Genomic DNA, 19,484 nt, shown 5'->3' on the forward strand with positions numbered 1-19,484 from the left:
TTTTTTTTTTTTTTCTTCATGCTGAAAACGAGAAACGAAAATTTTGAAGATTTTGAAAATCTAATAAACGCGATTAGATAATAAAGAATAATTTCTGGAATAATAAAATCTGGATCCGAGTTTTCGTTCTTTCCATTTTTTGCATCCGAAACAACAATTCTCGAATAAAACGCAATACAACACTACGCATTCAGTGTTTCACAGCTATCGCTATTATTACAGTGTGTGTTCGTATCTAAAGCGTATCTATCGTGAACAGTCTCGCCAATAGTGATGTATCGCGATAATCACGGCTGTGTATCACGATGTAATAATTTCTAAGAAGCTTTTCGTTTCGCCATCTACCAACAGCGAAACGCGATTGAACGACTTGCGACCTACGTTCACTAAATTGCTACTGATCCCCCCCTCTCCTCTCCAAGGGGAGGGATCGCATTCTAGCTGAAAGAGGTACTAAGAAACTAAGAGAGACGCCTAAGGTGTCTTTGTGCAGTGAACTTGGAAATTTTTGCGTGGAATATTGTACCTGCACGACAGCCGGCCCGCGATGCGCCTGTGCAATAGAAACACAAAGAAAGAACGTTATACAAATAGGTAGAGATTCGTAGAAAGAGGGAACGGTATGTACGTATGTATGAAAATGTGCGCGCGTGTGTGCGTGTGTGTGCGTATGTGTGCGCGCGCGTGGCTGTGTACGAACAGAGAGAAACAGGGGAGGAGGAATTTCTTTTCGATCGAACCGTGCATAACGACAACCCCCCCCCCCTCCTTCACAACTTTCTCAACTTGTTGTTCCAACTCGTTCCAACTCGTTATTCGTTCGTTCGAGCGAAAAATCTTCTCGATGATTCCCGAAAAATTTCCGTCCCGGAAATTCGGAAATGTCGCTTCCTTTTCCCGAGTTTTCGCATCTTTTTCCATCTCTTTTATTCGATTATTCTAGAGAGAGAGAGAGAGACACGAACAACTCGCCACACCTCTTCGTATATATTCCCTTTTATCCCGAGTAATTGGATAAACAGCGAACCTTGGCCCGCGTAGCCGATAAATAAAGCGAGTGCATTGAGCGCAACGCTCCTCCACTCCATTTGGGGAGGGAGAAGGGATTGGGTTGGCGTACGACGCGGTTGATGCTGCATTGTCAGTCCTCCTCGCGTGCATACGAACGTGGTCGACTGACCGAGTCTCGAGTGGATCTCTATAAATTTTTTTCAACAATTTTCAAGAGCGTAACACTCACTGTACTATCCGGAATTCGATCGAAAAAAATTGGTTCGTTCGATAAGCGATAAGGTGAGGTAAGAAAAAAATGTGTCGTATCCATTTCTCACCCTTCCATAATCTTCCTATATATATATATATAATATAATCCGGATTATCCACCCCTCCCTCTCCCTCGACTCGTCATTATTCGAGTTCGCGTGCCGATTACCAATGAATGCAGCGATCAACAGGAAAGCCAATTTACTTTCAAACCGTTCCGCCTCCTTCCCCTCCCTACTCCCTCCCCTCCCTTCAACGATCGCCGAGATTAAAACGTGGAATCGCGCTTTTTACTCTTGTCCCTTCGAGGGTAAAAAAATAAGAAAAAAAGAAAAAAGGTTGGTACAAGAAAAGTGACCCTGTTTCCCTCCCCCCTCGAAAGAAACTTTCTCGAATCACATCCATCTCGACTCGATAGATATCGTGGCGATTTTCCCTATCTAGGAGAAAAGGGAGAGAGGAAAAGGAAAAAAATGAAATTTCACCTGGCGCAGATTTCGTTGAACTCCATCCCGATACCGTAATCACTTCCGTCCAACTACCGGTTGGCTTGACTTCGTTCCATTGATTTTACGAGCCGCTTCATATCCGGGAATCACCATGGAAACCGGGGATGCTGTTTCAATGGAAAACCGGAGGCAAAGATACACGAAACCCACGCGCGACCATGAAATTTCCGCGTGTCGCCTCCCGCCGGGGCACGAAATCTCGTTCACCGGGTCAATAGGGCGGGAGAGGGGGAGGAGATTCGAGAGAGGCGAGAGAATTGAAAGAATAACCGAAACAATTGTCCTTATTCTCCGCTCTTTCGAAGCTCGTGAGAGTTCCTCCTCTTTCCTCCTCCTCTTCCTCCTCCTCTTCCTCTTCCTCTTCCTTATATCCAGAAGACGAGAAGGAGATTCAACAACGCCATAGGAAATAGGAACGAAATTTAGGATTCCGAATTTATCATCTTTAAAATTACGCACAAATTCCTCCCCTATTTTTATTTGAGATGGACAGATCGAGGAAACGTAAAGAACCCTTCATCATATCGAATTTAATCTCGATTAATTTTCTTTTTCAACGGCGATCCAGAGTTTCTTCAAACGTGTTACAGGGGAGGGAATTCAGGAGGTGGAGGAGGCGTTTCTCGGTGATTAAGAGATTCCCTTGTTGGAATCGTATATATATATATCGTTAGAAAATCGGCCGATCCTTGTATATGGCGTTCGTTATTGGATCACACTATTGTCCAGTAGAAATTGCAAGAACCAAGTCATGGGGTATCTGGGTCATTTATGTAGGGCAGGTAAGGTCAGGGGTCGCGTGCGAGTTCCAGCTCTCTCTCTCTCTTTCCAGGCTTTGGAAACACCTCCTTAGACAAAAATTTCCGTTTCCCTTTTCCCATCGAGAAACATCTTTCGTTTCCTATTTGCGTACTTCGTGTATTCGCTTCGTTCGAAAACGAGTAGGGAGAAGAAAGAACGAAACACACGAAATTGTATCTCAAACACTTGCTCGCATATATACGTCGATCGATGGAAGACAAGGGGGGAAGACGTTCCAAGATTATCAATAAGGGAGTGTAAATGATCCGCGCGGTCGGCAATTACGCGTGGCAAGTGATAAAGTCAACCGTGTAGCCGGCATCCATTATAAAGTACTCGGGCGCAAAACCGATACAGAATTACAGAGTTTCCTGTTCCCGGCCCCGGCGAGGAAGGAGAGGATAATTTAACCGACAAGGTTTCAATTTCCCGTCAAGGATCGATACAAGTACAATGCCAATGCAATTTGTACGACGAAGAAGGAGGAGTTTCCACCTTTTAATTCTCCTCGATGAAACGTCCGCGATACCGTTCCGTTCCTCGAGCAAAAGTAATTAAAAAAAAGAAGAGAGAGAAAAGAAGGTTTTTGGCGGAAAATTTTCAGAGAAGAAATTTCCGTCGAGCCTCCTTTTAAACCTCTCTTTCTCTCTCTCTCTCTCTCTCTCTCTCTCTCTCTCTCTCTCTCTCACGAGTATATTCGCGTGAAAAGCTCGAACCTTTCCTCCGTTGGCGGCGCGGAAAAGAAAAGGGGGGAGGGAGGTTTATTCCAGCTAGATTGCTTTTCGTGACCGGCTCGTGAAAGGTCGTACATCGAAAATCCCGGCAACTTTCATCGGGGCACGTGACAGCAATTATTTATCCACCGAGCCTGGGAACGGAATCCACCCACCACGATCTCCTCGCGTCTCTTCTTTTCCTTCCTATTATTCTAAGTAGAATCGAATTATTGCTCGAATTATCGGTAAGAATCGTATCTCGAAATCACCGCAATTTCTCGCTCGATCCTCAGCTATGTAATATCTCCTCCCACGCGACGTCTCCGCGCACAACGACGCCCTTAGCTCCCCCTTAGCACAAAGTGGAGCAGGTACTTTGTCAGTGTCAACGGGGGAACGCATAACACCTTGCTCGGTTAGATATTTATCTAGCTTCTACTCGATAAACGAGTGGCCGAGAGAGGTCCGCCGTTAATATCGTTCTTGTCCTTCCACCTTCTCTTTGTCTCTCTCTCTCTCTGTCTCTCGTTATCGCATCGGCTCTCATAACGTTATTGACCCGAAGAATCGAGTCAAAGGTCGCCACTCGTTAAAATCGGGATTCCCACCTTATACTTTCACGACTCGTCCCCGTCATTGGACAATATCGACGTGTCCCATCTTGCGTAACGCGCTAATCCCTCGCCACCTTGAAACATCACGCTCGACATTTCGTAACAGATTGTCCCTTCCCGATTTAATCCAATTGGGATCCTAGAGGAATTGTAGAGAATGTTATGAAACGTCGGTATTCTTTTCCAAGTTGTTCCTTGGCTAGGGAGAAGATTTTGCCATTGCATTTAATCGCCCTACGTTATTTCAATCTTTTATTCTTCCTCGTCGAACACCTTTTCAAATTGAAATGGAATTTCAAATCATAGACTCGTGATCCCTTTTTCTATTAATTTTCATCCGTCGAAAGAAAAGTTTCCGAGAGAAGAGAATTTCGAGAGAGTTATAGTTTATTATAAATGGAGAAATGGGCGAAAGTAAAAAAGTTTTCTCGAGGGGGGGGAAGGGAGAGAGAAACAGCCCACGCGTGCGGCTGAGAAGAAAATTTCTTATAATCGAACGCGATCACGTAGACGACACGTGCTACCCGTTCCCCTGGCAACCGTTCCGCGCCCGTGGATTTCTTGCCATAGTGGCTTGATAACTCGATGAAACTTCATTACAAATACGTGGAAGGAGAGGGGGGGCGGAGAAGTAGATTAAGCCGCGCGTAGCTTTTGCTCCAACAGCTTTCCAATTTGGAATAAGGCGAGACAAAGTGTGACGTGCTTCGTGTTTCGTGCTTTGACGACGATCGTCTCCCTTTAAAAAGTAGGGAAAGCTACTTAGGAGGAAGGAAAAATTTGCCAAGAGAATTTCGTTGAATCCTTCTTTGTTCCTATTCTCGAGAGAAATTGAAAAAAAGGAACGAAAGTGCCGCATTCCAGAGCAAGCATCTTCGACCAATGACCGAGCAATTAAAGCGCTTAATGATCCTTCTCTCTCTCCTCTCTTTCTTTCTTTCTTTTTTCGAACATTGAATTACTTCCAATTACGTCTTAGTTTCGTTTCTCGGTCGAATCTCTTTTGGAAAGTGCACACAATGAGTGTATACGAATTCTGTTACGACTCGTGTTTGTTTCTCTCGCGATACAAGAGTCGCCTCGAATCTAATCTCCCTCCACTTTGCTGTATTTTTCCTTAAAGAAGCCTAAATTTTTCCTTAGTTAGCCGAAGGATCCCCGCGAGCGATGCTTGAATATCACGTTTATTCAACTTCTTCAAACGAGACGCTCAAAGAGGAGATGGACATTTCCCGAGTCCATGAATTCGTAACCGTTCGAAACTGGCACGAGCTCGAAACTTAGTTTCTTCTTGGAATTTGAAAAAAAGAAAATCAAAAATTTATTTCAACGATATTCGTTAATCGAATAAATTTCAATTTTCACCGATATTATTAATCAATCGTTCCTTTCTTCACGAGATACAACATGTATTTCTATTTAAAAGAGGAGAGGGGGGAAAAAAAGAAAAATTCGCTCATACTTTCATGACAACTGCGTTAATCACCACAGAATTAATCTCTCCCCTCCCCTTTCCATCCATGAAAACGGTGAGGGACGAAAAGTTTAATCGGGGATAACTCGATCCCTTTGGAAAAGTAAAAGCGGAAATGAAACATCCGCGGATTCGAGTAGGATGCCGTTGATAGGGCGTGGAAAATGCGAAAGATCGCGCGATGTAGGCCTAGCAACAGGTGGAATGCACTTTAGGCCGAGCAACGGTCGCCCTGCTCTTCTTGCACGCGGAAGGCCCTCCTAAAGCGCGAGTAACGCGGCCTCAAAGTTCCGCCCCCCTCGACATTCCCCGATGCAAAAGTGACGAAGGTTAATCACGAGTTTAATTAAAGAGACGAGACCTTGCCCCCCCACCGACCGCTTTATCGATCATCGCATATAATCGCAATTCCGATGGAAATCCGCTTCGGTTGCGTAACGCGTTGTTGTAACGTTCCTTATTACATTTTATTTAAAAAAAGAAGTATATATAAAGAATAGTATATTTCTCGAAACCGAATATTTATTTGAGAAATTAGGATATATATAGAGAGAGAGAGTTGTTTTCGTATGAATACGTAATTAAAATCCGGACGAAGATTTTGGTAGGGAAGAGAGAGAGAGAGAGAGAGTGGAAGAGAACCTTGGATGGGATGGTAAACGGTTACCAGCCACGCGAGCCTAATCCTTCGACTTCGGTAGCCTTCGGTAGACTCGATGAAAACTCGAGGACTTTGCCTCTCGATACGATACGAAAAAAAAAGAAATGTGTAATTAATTCTTTTCCCTTTCCTTTTTTTCTTTCTTTCTCTCTCTCTCTCTGTTTTGAAATTCACGTATGAAATTCGTGCAATTTCTTTTCTCAATAAACCAGTCCCATGAATATTAAACCTAGAATCAATCCTTTTACCCCGGAACCCGTACACGCCTTTTCACGTGTATCCATCACGTTGCATGCAAATTTCGCCTCGAAACGCATACGACAGTACACGTATGTATCGATATATATATTAAAACAGGTGGCGAATTGCGAGCCTGTTGCTGTACGATTTCTGACCGATCCCGCGTTTCAGAATTTTACGAAAAGGAGAGGCGGAAATTAAGCTCGATGGTTGGAAAAATTGATATCCGGTCGAAAAGGGGGGGATATCGAGCGAAGCGGGATTTCAAAAGGGATGTATATTCCTTTATCGGTCAATGTGAATAATTCAACAAGGATTTCATTATAAAGTTGGACGATAGGACTTAATAAATAGTCAATTTTTTTTTCAAGCTGAGGAGGCGCTTCAAGTCGAGGAAGAAAGAGAACCCTTTGCGAAAAGGGTTTCTTCTTTCTTTATCTATCTCTGCCCGGTGAAAGCGCAAGGCGTCTATCGATCCGGATACAACCATGGATACACCATGTGTATCTTCGAGAAGAGACCGATATCAAGCCTTCTCTTTTCTTAACGCAGCCTCCAAGATATTCCATTTCGTTCACGAATTCGATCATAAAAGAAAAAGAAAAGAACGACTACACGTGAAACGATTGTTTGTTATTAATCCAAGAGTAAATTATACCACAATTCCACCGATTATTTCCGCTACCTTAATCAAGCTAATGCAAATGCAAGGACGCGATAAGGCATACGCCCATAAAAAAGTAGTCGTTGAATTCTTGCTTTTCGTTGTCCACGATAAAAAAAAAAAAAAAAAAGAAAAGAGAAATCAGATGGATCAGATTTTTCGAACTTTCGTGATATTCCGTACGAATACAAATGCCGATCATAAAAATCTTCGCGCTGTGTTATCCATCTTGAACAAATTTTGAAAAATCCCATTTTGAGTGAAAATTCGCACGTGTACTATAATAGACCTTAGCACAATCATTTTCCACCTACGTAAGAAGAATAAGAACAAGAAATCTAATCAATAGAAAAATTAAAAAGAAGATTATAATTAAGAATTTATCTTCCTCCACTATAATCTACGTATTCACTATTGATCTATTGAATTTTTGCACAAATTTCTACGAAGATCTCTGTGCATATATATATGTATATCGTCGCGTGAATCAAAGATACGGGGAAGGGGGTGGTGGAGCATATGTTCGACGAAGCGAATGTCAATTAAAAGGGACGCGTTCGAAACGATCGATCGCGATTGAAACGAAACGAGTCGTATCCCTGATCTCGCGATTTCTTTCTTGGGATCCCTTGGCGCACGTTTTCTGGGAACAATTCGATCCCGAGGATTGGATTCGAGGGAATGCTTTTGCACCGCGATTACTTTTCCTTCCCTCCGATCTCGCTTCGATAAAAGCAAACCTGAAACGATAATTTCTGTTATTTCCTCGGTATCGATCGACCAGAGAGAGAGAGAGAGAGAGAGAGAGAGAGAGAGAGAGAGAGAGAGGTTACGATCCCTATGCGTTGTTAGGATTAACCCTTTCGCTACCAAGGACGGGATCTTGGCTCCACGATGTCGTAGATACAGATGTTATAGAGATACCTCCACGTCCATTTACATGTTATTACGGATATATATCTTGCGCGTTTTTGCAATTTTTGTTGCCATGGATTGGATACGTTATTGCATTCTTTTATCGGATACCGAAATTTTAGATCTAATTCGTGTATCAAAAATTCAAATTCTATGTATAAAGGAACGAGGAGAGTATATATAAGAACCTTGGGGGAAAAAAGGAAGAAGAAGAAATAATTATTGCGCGAAACGTATCGAAGAATTCGACAAATTTGACATTTTAATTGCATTAAAATAACGCATTTAGACGAGGGATACGATTATTAAAAAACTATTCTGTAACATCGTTTATATTATTTTATTACGCGAAACGTGATTGGGAATGCAATAAAAAACTCGTATAACGAAATATCTCGTCCATCATTGAATTCGGATAATCCCTTTGTAGCGATATTGTTCTTCGAGAAAGAGTTAAAAAGGAAGAAGAGAACCGCGGTAAAAGAAATTCGACGTTCCTTTACTACGAATTGAACTCCTCAAGAAAGGAAGCCAATTGGAATTGGATTTCGGCCTCAGGAGGGGGAGGGGAAGGGAGGGAGGGACCAAATAATACGTACGAATCGAAACGAATCGAAGATATAAGAGGAAACGATTCTCCATTGTCGAAGAGGCAACACAACACGCGATCTACCACACCGTCCAAATCGTGCAAAGATTTACGGATCTATCGTCACCAAGGATAATCCTCGGAGGAAATAAAACGTCGAGTCGGAAGAAGGAATCATCGAATTCGACGAGAAAATATCGTCGTTTTTTATTTTTTTAAAAGGTGCCACGTTTATTGCGTCATTATCGTATTTAATCCAGTCGCGTTATCGCCTGCATTTTTATCGTTTACAATATCGTTACGACAACGATCGTCTAGAAGGAATTATTACTACTACAGCTTCGATCCCATTGAGTGCGAGACAATTGGAGAGACATTTGGGCATCGTGGCCTCGATCAACTAGAAGAAAAACGACACCATTATCGTGTTGACATTCGAAAGAAGACACGCGCGTGTCGAGAAGAAGATGGAAACGGAACGAATCTGATTTACGAAAAAAAGGAGAAAAAGAAAAGGAGGAAGAAGAGTGGAAACGTTTACTTTAACGAGAAAATCCTATTACCGAGGAATTACGCGGTCGTAGGATTTAAAACGAGTTACAAGGAGACACATCTTCCTCGTGTATGGATAAATTGAATGTGAAACAATGATCATCGAAGTAAACGTTTAACGAATTTAATTGAATTTATTCCATCGAGGAATAAACGAGAGAGGGAAAAATATGATAATTCTTATCGTCTTCGCTCCTTTGTTGTGAGATAAAAAATCCCAATCCTGCCCATTTCGTTAAATCATCGATTCAAGGCTCATCGAACGCGCGAAACATAGGGTAAACCGGAAACTCTGCCTCGCGGTTTCCAAAAGGATCAATTACCGCTCCGCCCTCTGACCTTTCGACCATTTCCTCGACTTCGAGTGCTTCAACGGCGAGGTTAACGATGCACAGGACGATTCTTAATACACATCCCCTCTCCCTTCACTCTCGTTTCTTGTCGCGACGAATTTTTCTCCGATAGAAAAAAAAAAAAAAATAATATTCGTCGTGGTCTTCTTATTTTCTCTGGAATAGAACACGTTTCTTCTGACTTTTGAGGAAAGGATGGAACATACGAGTAAAGGATCCGAAATGAAAACCACGAGATAGATCCGATTGGCAAACATTAGAAACTCCTTTGATATACGCGAAATTTTATACCGAAGTGGCGTATATTTCAATATTTTCTTCGCCCAACATTTGAGTTTCATATGCGCGCCGCACAGCGAGAAGATTCCTGGAGAGTCGATCGTGAAAGGAATCTCGCGTACAAGCGGAATAAGTTCCTCTCGATCCTTGATATTAGTGCAAGATCCTCGGTTGAATCTTCAAAGGGGGTATTACTTGACAAAGATAAGGTCCAAGAGGTAAAGCTATATATATATGCACACATGTCAGTTTCGTTCTTTCCGGCCGATATTCACGCGTTCAGAGGATCGTTCAGCCAAGAGAAGCTACTATTATTTTCTCATCACGCGTTCTGGTTCGACGATGGAACGAATCGAGGGATTCCAATTTTAATTTTGGGAATAAAGTTACTTGATTAATTTATCCTTCGAATAATTGCGGTTAATTAGACCGTAAAAGCGTGGTTGTTACGAACAAGGATCGATTATATAATTACGAGTGAATTCGTTACCCGAGCGTTTTAATCAAATTATTTAGCTTTAAGTAACTTTATCCTTATCCGTTTTTAATTAATTAATTTTTTCAATTACTGCCCAATACCAAGCAACCTATGCAACCTACTATTGGGTACTCGAAATAACCGTTTTGCGATTCATTTACGAACAATTTAAACTAATAATAAATTTAGAATTTCGTTTGTAACTATAAATAACAACACATAAATCTAATCTTAAATAATTCCAAAGAGAGCGCCGTGTTATATACTCTCGCAAGGCCTTACACGTGTCTTGCACGTCGTTGCAAGGACGAGTTTGAAAGAAATTCTCTAGAAATTCGCCAAGAGTTATACGGTTTCCCCGTCCCCCTCTTTTTAAAAAAAAAAGAAAAAGAAAAGAAAAAGAAAAGGAAACGTTTCAACGATACGATGAGCAAAGAGGACGATTTCGACGGTATAACGAGCCTTTTATATCGTCGATCTACTCTCATCCAGTTTCAAAGTGCGCGTTTAAAGATGGCCGCCAATTCTAACCCGTCGAAAAGGCGATGGTGGGTGAAATTCGCCTGTTTTAACCCGTTTGATTATTCCAGTCACGGCAAAGCGTCGCACGAATAACAGTTAAAATAAAACAGAGGGAGAGGGAGGGGAGAGAAATTTTGGAAATTTTTCCCTTTAAAGTCGGTTCCCCTTAGCGTCACGTCCGCACATTTCCATAGAGCTGATGAATGCTCTGCGATCGTGCATAGAGATCCTCGAACGAAGATCGACACTGTGGCCAATCCGATTACGCGGCTGCGTGACCGAAAGCGAATTTCCAAGCTTGACTATCCACGCTTGATCCCATCCTATGTTAACATCCCCGTCCTCGAGAACGGTGATCACGTTTCCCCCTTGGAGGCAGTATTCACTTTTAATTCGAGAGGCGGATGATGAAAGGGAGGGCGACCTTGCCGCAAGAGGATATCCATTTTATGGACGAACTAAAATAAAAAACTTTTTTCATCCAACAATTCGATGGATCTAGGTCTTTTAACGTTTGTATAAAACGAACGACAATATCTATTTATAATTATTTGAATTACGCGAAAAAATTTTGATCGACATTTTCGCGATACGAATCGTGAAGAACTTTTTACTTGAATAATTAGTTAATAAATGATTTGAGATAATTGGACAAATTAGAGACAATTATTGAAACAGTTCAAAAGATTTAGTGTTGAGATCTCCACTCCATCTTCACCAAATCTTCGCCAAATTTTCCTAATAGGAACTTGAATGAATTCTCTTTAATCGACACGAGTAAGTATTCGAGAAGTTTTCCCCGGAACAATGTTTTCCGAAGATGGAGAAAAATTATTTTCCTTGAAAATCTTTCCGGATAAGTAAAAATAATTAATGAAAAAATTCCTCGCGCATTCATTGGTGGGAATGGAGTGCAGCCCCGGAATTTGAAAAATTCGCCAAAACTTTAAAAATAAAAAAAACTTCTCAAACACGACTACATATTTTTCAATATATTTTTCTTCCCTCCTCGCAACATCGAAAATAAAAATAAAGTGAACCTAATACACGAATTCCCTCCAATTTACTTAGAAGTTGATTAGAAGTGGAACCTCAACACCTTCAAATCGAAACTCAACGCGTTTCTTTTTCCGACGGAAAAAGGAAGATATACACAGCTGCACTTTTCATAGCTGCATCAATACTCGCGATCAATTATCTTCCGACTTAATTGCACGATGTTGCGCAGAGACCTTAAACCGGTCAATATTATCCGTTAAAACTCCGAGCGAAACAGTTGACAGGAGAAACAAACGCCGTGTCACTTGTCAAACAGGAAATTAAATTATCCTCCACCGCTTTTTAAAAAACTTTGAAAATTAATATATAATAATTCTTTCGATTATACAGTAATATAGTCGGTGGAAAAACTCGGAGTTTGAACGTGTAATAAAAAATTGTAACTATTTCTCTTCGTTCTCGATACCCTCGTATTTTTTCAAGGTACGTGGCCAAGATTCGAGAATTTCTTTTTTTCGGATAGAAAAATTCGAAAATTTGACTATTATGACTATTATGACCTTACTTAGAATTTTGTATACGATTCTTAGCTATTCGAAATTATTTTATATTATTGTATGTTAGAATATCTTATCGCGTACCTCCATTAAACAAAATCGTGTTACGTTATCCTCGCGAAAATAGACAATGATCGAGTCTTAATTTTCCGCTCGACGTTCGCGATTAAACGTCGTCGAGGTGTCTGGCCTCGTTTCGCTGTATAAAGTCACGATATGATGTAGGCGGCAAAAGTGATACTCGTGAGCATCGACCCCTCGAAACTAATTTATATCAGGTGTGCACGATGTATCGTTATACACACATATATATATATATATATATATACGTGAAAACGTTAGGTGGAAACGTTAGGAAGAGAAGGAAACGAGCTTGTCAAATCAAAGGGAAGGTTCGAGGAATCAACCGTTGTATAGGAAAATCGCATCGAGAGGGATCGATATGTCGAGGGGAATAAGAATTGTAGAAGAAGAAGAAGAAGAAGAAGAAAAAAAATATTCTGTTTTAGACCTTTGGAAAGAGAAAATGAGAAAACTTCCGAGACAAAATTTGCCTTCGTCTCGCGAGAGATTTTCCACGTGTTCGTGTATCTTCTTCGATGACAGGAAAATTTAAAAATAGTTTTCCACCGATTTCCACGAGAAAAATGGAAAGAGGAATATATTCCTCTTGCTACGCAAGAGATATCTCGGTTCTATGACGTCGTCAATGATACGATATATTAGATACACTCACTGACAATGGTTGAGGAACGAATTAAATTTGCAAATTTATTTATACCTCTCATTCTCCGAGACGAATAAATTGGAATAAAGAGAAAATAGGATAACATCAATAAACGATTAGTTTCTTTCTGAATCTGCGTGAAGGACGAGTAGAGATAAAAAAAAAGTATTTACGTTTGTCAGTAAGTGTATTGTTCAAATAATTTTTGTTGGTACAACGATATAGACGAGACACGCATCGCACATATTTTTATTATCACAATTATTAATTTTATATTTTTTTACAGATTAATACTTTACATGTTAATATCTCGTCCACATCATTGTATCCATACGACATCGCGAAACCAAGATATTTCACCTCTTTGGTAGGGAAATTTTTGATAATTGGAATAAAAAGAAACGAGAAGATAAAAGACGATAAAAGTCAAGGATCCGGTTTACTTTTGCAGAATCACGTATCCACGAGCGATTTAATTTCTCCATGGGATTCAATTCAATACAGCCCCTACGACCGCGTTAGTTTCTCCAAATGGATAGAAACTGAGCTTTATAGGCTTCTAAATATTCCAATAAAAAAACGAAAGGGGAAATAGCCCGCGAGGGAGATACCTTTGAATTTTGGATTGTTTGTATTACGCCTCACGAAATACCTCTTTGTATTCCGCCACGGTTCAAAGGGGTTGAAACGATGAAACGAAGTTTTATACGTGTTCGTGAACCCTCTTTGTATTTCGCATGCGTCAGGTGAAAATAACGGTCTATCTTGCAAAATATCTAGATAATGCCCCTCTCTCTCTCTCTCTCTCTTTTGGGAATTCAACCTATAAAAGCTAAGCTAAGGAAAAATAAAAGAAAGAAAGAAAGAGAGAGAGAGAGAAATTTCTATCCAAAATTTCGATAACGTAATTCCTTTCGTACGATTCCTCGATGAGAAAGAAGAAAGGAGGATCGAATGGAAAACGAGTTTTCTTCATTTGTCGAAAGAACTTTTGCTTCGCCGCGAGTTTATCGAGATTTCAAGAAGGATTTCAACAGGGCCATCTAGTTAATGGAAATTACGATTCGAAAGACGGCAAGGATATATTACAGCGGAAATTTTTATAACTACTGTCGAGAATATACAGGATATCATGAAAATCAAACGGCCAATTAATTTCTACATACTAAAAATAAATCGAAAAGAGAATAAGAATAATATTTCGTTAGAACGAAATAAATCGCGTTTAAAAATTTCTTTGACAATACAAAAGTGAAAAATTGGCTAATTCTCTAATTAAACGCCTTGCATGCGGGGATAAATAAAAAGTATGGAATAAAATCGATAATTCATTCGTTCGAGAATTAACCAATATTTATACGCGAAAATTCTTTAAACTTAAATTTTAAACGAAAAAAAAAATATTGTTCTTCCTTTCCACTTATTTTTGCACGTAGGAATCGAATTACCACGATTTCGAGGATACCCTATACAATCGTACCCCTTATTTTCGATACAAAATAATCTAGTAAAAAATTAATCTAATCATCGAAAGATTTTATTACGCTCGCAAAACTAATCTAAATTCTAAACTCCTGTCGATTGAACGAAATCGAACGAACGTCAATTGTGTGAACAGATCTATATCTTAACATAATATAATTATCGTAATATGATTACGAATGCGAATGCGCTTGTGCATTTCTTTCTCTCTTTCTCTCTCTCTCTCTCTCTCTCGACACGTTCATACAATATCATTCTATCAAAACTAAGTAATCACGAGTCAAGTTTACTACTCCTTCGTATTACGCTGCCACGTTTTCCAATTTAATCGTCTATCACGGAAACGAATTTTCCTCCTTCCAGGTAGATGATCTAAATCCAGTGACGAACGAAACTCTTGCCACAAGAAGGGCAGGATTAGAACGAAATTCGTTCGAGTTGAACGAATTTATTATCCTCGTTTTATTCCACGAATTTCGCGGAATTCAAATAAATGAATTAGAATTAAATTAAATTAAAATCTTCGTCGCGCCGCGGTAAAGAGAGAGATTTAAAACGAATATGCGCTAATAGGAAAAAATATCCTCCCTTCCTTCCCCGTACAACGTGCGTTTCATTTTGTCGGATCAAATCTAATTTCGTTGCATGCAATTAACCCGCGTTATCGCGCCCCCGTTTCGAAATTGATATCCCAAAAAGAAATTTCGATGATTCAAACGTTTCGAGAAATATATATTTCTTGTGATCTCGCTTTAATTAAAACAAATTTAGGAAGTTGCAAGTTGATCGAGATTGTCGAATATTTTTGGGAAAATAAAGTAAAGTAAATAGATAAGTGGTAAGGAAAAGATTTTGGAAGAGGGATTTTTTTTCTTTTTTTTCTTTTTTCTTTTTTTTTTTTTCTTTGGGACGACAACTTAATACTTCTCAAGGGGGAGAACTGTTTTCAAGGATAATTGATTGCCAGGTACCATTACGTAAGCCGTGAACCACGACTTGAACGGCAGTAAGTGATTCTCCACCTTGAAATTTCTCCCCTCTCCCCCTACGTAGCGTTCGATTCGCCTCGGTTTCCGGAGCTTTCTTGACGGATGTTCTTCCTGGTCCTCCCTCCCCTGCTTCTCGTGTCTATCGCCTCGTGTTGTGTGGCGGTGGGTGATGCGAATTCGTGGTTAAATATGCATTCGAATGGAATATGCAACGGGGACGTCGGCACAAGCTTGAATAAATCAGTTTAGCTCGGATGGATTTGAGCGCGACCGAATTCTCGCGCGGACGCGAAATTTTCCCCAACAATTTTTGCCAAACCTCTCGTTATTTATTATATACATATAATATCACGCGGGAAACTATATATTTCCGTGGACGGGACACGTTTTTCGAGGGGGGGATAAAAACGGACGAAAAATAAAATCTCCCATCCCCTCGCGAACCGGGGTTCAAACTTCGTAGGAATTTAGCGAACCGTTTCGAAATTGAAAAGCGTTGCCAAGTCGGGATAAAACGAACGTTTTATCCCTCGTAATTCTAACGTTATATACGCGAGAGACACCGAATATACGTATACATACAACTGTATACACCACGAACGAATAATACGAAAAAAAAAAAAAAAAGAAAAAAGGAAAAAAGAAAACCGATATTTCTCCGATTTTCACCGAATCTTCCCTAAATCGCCATGATATATATCCGAGATATCTTTACCACGATAACAACGAGCGAAGCGAGAAACCTGATTCATCCTGATTCAATAAATTTCCCGATCGAAACGAAGGTTGGAACGGACGCTCGTATCGTGAACGTTCTGGAAACGACGCGATCGTTATCGCGCCACGGATCGAGCCAATCGAATTTTCCATCGCGAACGGTCGGAACGAAACGCAAGGAATGAAGAAGAATGGAACAAGAAAGAAAAGAAGAAAGAAGAGGCGTGATAATTAACTTACCCGTCGCATGACGCGTAGCGAGAACGACGACGTCTTCATTTTGGTGGTAATCCTGGCAGGCTTGCACGCGTCTGGACGATGGTTCCGGCCCTCTCTGGTCCGCTCCGCTCTCTTCCTCGCCGACGACGCGACGAGGTCCAGGCAATGCGCGTCCGACCCTGTGGAGGACGCCAAGGATCTGGCGTGGGTGGGGGAGGGTGCACACGGAAGGAGGCTCGCCGCCCCAAGAGAGAGCCGTCAGGGGTGGCTCGAGGCCGCAACTACAGGTGGTCGCGCGTTGTCAAGCCAGGCCTTGCCGCCGATGTTTCGTCGGCTCCGTGTTCCGTTACGCACGCTCGTCGTGCACGCGAGAAGAGGGGCGCGGGCGCACGATCCACCGCCACGGATCCACCTTCCTTCCACCGATTTCGAGAGGAAACAGGGTTCGAGGGCTGCACTCTCTTGTCCCCTGTTGTCACCGTAGAGAGAGAATTCTTTCCTCGCGAGAGAGAGCGAGAGTTCAGGAATGCAGCGAGGAGGAGAGAGGAAGAGAGGGAGAGGAAGAGAGGGAGAGAGAGAGAGAGAGAGAGAGATACGTTTTTTTCGGGAAGAAGAGAAGGGAGCGAGGAGGACGAGTATTCGGTTTAATAGACGTCGAAAGAAAGGGTTGCACACGGAAGGACGTTGACGCGGCTCTGGGCTGAGTAGCGTCTGACCGGCTGTCCCGTCTAGCTGGTCTCCGTGCAGCCGAGGTGGAGCGAGGAAACCACCTCGGTGCTTTCTCGCGCACGCTCGTCGCGACGCCATAGCGACGTACCCCAGGGCCGCGCCTACTCTACGAACGCCTAGACCACAAGTGCCAAGGTCACAGCTATTCCAAGGCCATCGAGCATGCACTACGTCTTCCACTCCACTCGCCTCCAATCTTCTTCGTCGTCCAAGGATTTTCTCCATTACTCCCTTATATATATTATATATCTTAATAAAAACTACTCGTGTATGGGTTTTTCTTTCTCTTTTTTTTTCCCCCCCTCCTCGAGGATACTACTCGTTCTTCGAGTTTCTTTGGAAGGAGAGATCTAGAAGGCGTGTCTTCTTTCGAGAAGAATCCAGAAATATTGTCCTGCGTTGGGATTCCTTCCTTGGAATTATTATTCTTTCGCTTCGATCGCGTTCCTCAAAAGGATGAGTTCCTCATGGATGATTCGAATAATATTCAACGCCGTCTTTAAATATTTATGAGGCATTTTTATCGCCTCGGTCAATTGACGACGACGCCTCGAACGGACGCGTAGTCCTTCGATTCGTTCCCTTTGCTCTTCCCCCCTCCTCCCCCCGTTTTGTGCTTGTGCGGGTGAGACGAGGAACGATTCGAACGGGTTGATATTACGTTCGAGACACCCGCGTAAAAGAATAATAGAGAAACGACGCAATATTCGAACTCGTTTCCATCGTGTTTACATTTCTCTCTTGTGTTACACGCACGACGGTCGACGAACTACTGAGGTTTCTGCCAGCCAATTTATTTTGTTGACATCGATTTTCCTAGAATTTCTTGTACCGAGAATTTAATCGCCTCCGGGCGTTTTTCGAAAGAACGTTTCGTTAAATATAAATAAATATAACGCGCAATATCTGTTTCCGAGAAAATTCAAGGAATAATAACAAACGGCAGTGACACGCGCGTGCATATGTGTATATACAATACAATACAAGAGACGTTCGAAACCGTATTATCTCTCTCTAATTAACACAAAAACATTAACACGTGTCGGAATTTATGATTCACCGTTGAAATTACGAGGACAGTTTTTTAGAAATTGGTTGAATGAAAACGAATATGCGATTGGCCTTCGTCGTCTCGTTTCGTACATGAAATATTCATTTCCTTCTGTATCTCGACCCGCCCACGCGTAAACGTATCCTTTCCTTTACCATATTATTTTATCGTCCGGATGCACCGTTCGAACATGGATGTATCGATACATCTCTCCAATTTCGAATTTCGTTAATTCCTCTTGTTCGCTTCGTCTTATTCGCTCCTCCCCTTGCAGACGTTTTATTTAATTACCGGCTTGCTCTTCTTTGAAAACGCGGTAAATTTCGTATTTCAATAGGACAGGAAAATAAATTGCATTGGCCGCGCTCACTGCACCCTTTATTTGCGTCACTGCTCGCGCGGTTCATCCCTATTGATCCGTATGCCAATTCTATTGATCGGTGATTTATCGCCGTACCGCTTTTTATTTCTACCCTCTCTTTCTTTCTCTTTCTCTCTTTGATCTGAGAATCGTCAATTAACGTCATCAGAAATTTTGTTCGAATAAGAGAGAGAGAGAGAGAGAGAGAAAAAAAATACGAGTATCAGGGAAACGATATTTATTCGTTCACGAGAGAAGCGCAAAGTTCTCATCGAGATTATTTCTTCGGGTATTTCAGGTGGAGTGAAAGCGAGGATAAATTGGCTGAAAAAGATTGAAGCGTGATTAAAGGTTCTCTTTTACTATTGTTAAAGATTTATTTCATAATATTACACCAACAACTATTATTGAATTTTTATATAATAATAATAATAATAATAATAATAATAATAATAATAATAATAATAATAATTAATAATAATAATAATAATAATTAATAGATAATAATAATAATAATCAATAATAATCAATAATAATCAATAATCAATCAATCAATCAATAATAATAATAATAAAGACAATAATAATTCTTTTTTTTTTTTTTTACTGCATCGAAAAATACGAATGAACGCTTACATACATGTATTAATTAATTGCAATGTCTTACAATTAATGTAATAATAGCCTAAAGACGCGACGCGCATTAGAAAATATTTCGACATTATCCGCCATATATATATATATAATTTTTTGTATATATATGTATATATATATTGAACTATATATATCATTTCTTTTTTTCTCTGTTCTTCGTTCACCGCTTTCTTCTTCTTCTTCTTCTTCTTCTTTTTTTTTTTTTTTTCGATTTGAGTCGCGATCGATGAGACGCGGTTTCGCCTAGTCTTTCACGATCGATAAATTGCATTCTCCTTTTTTTCTTTTCTTTTTCTTTTTTTTTCTTTTTTCCCTTTTTTCATTTTCTCTCTTTCTCTCTCTCTCTCTCTCTCTCACTCTCTCTCTCTCT

General features: G+C 40.7%; 1 protein-coding gene across 2 annotated transcripts in view; it reads right to left on the minus strand.

Annotated features, from left to right (window-relative positions):
- LOC122714389 (neo-calmodulin-like) overlaps positions 1-16,479 on the minus strand; it is a 64,450-nt gene extending 47,971 nt beyond the window's left edge. Inside the window, exons 1-2 of one of the 2 annotated variants that reach the window (XM_043935681.1) lie at positions 16,342-16,395; positions 527-553 (exon numbers count right to left, since the gene is read on the minus strand). In XM_043935681.1, coding sequence (XP_043791616.1) covers positions 527-553; positions 16,342-16,380 — 66 coding nt within the window. In that variant the 5' untranslated portion in view covers positions 16,381-16,395. Of the gene's footprint in view, positions 1-526; positions 554-16,341 lie in introns of both variants that reach the window. The other variant, XM_043935682.1, reaches the window with a different exon arrangement.
- Between the last annotated feature and the right edge of the window lie 3,005 nt (positions 16,480-19,484).

The sequence above is a fragment of the Apis laboriosa genome, unplaced genomic scaffold, assembly GCF_014066325.1.
Source record: "Apis laboriosa isolate Shangri-la unplaced genomic scaffold, ASM1406632v1 scaffold29_cov151, whole genome shotgun sequence".
Taxonomy (NCBI): Eukaryota; Metazoa; Arthropoda; class Insecta; order Hymenoptera; family Apidae; genus Apis; species Apis laboriosa.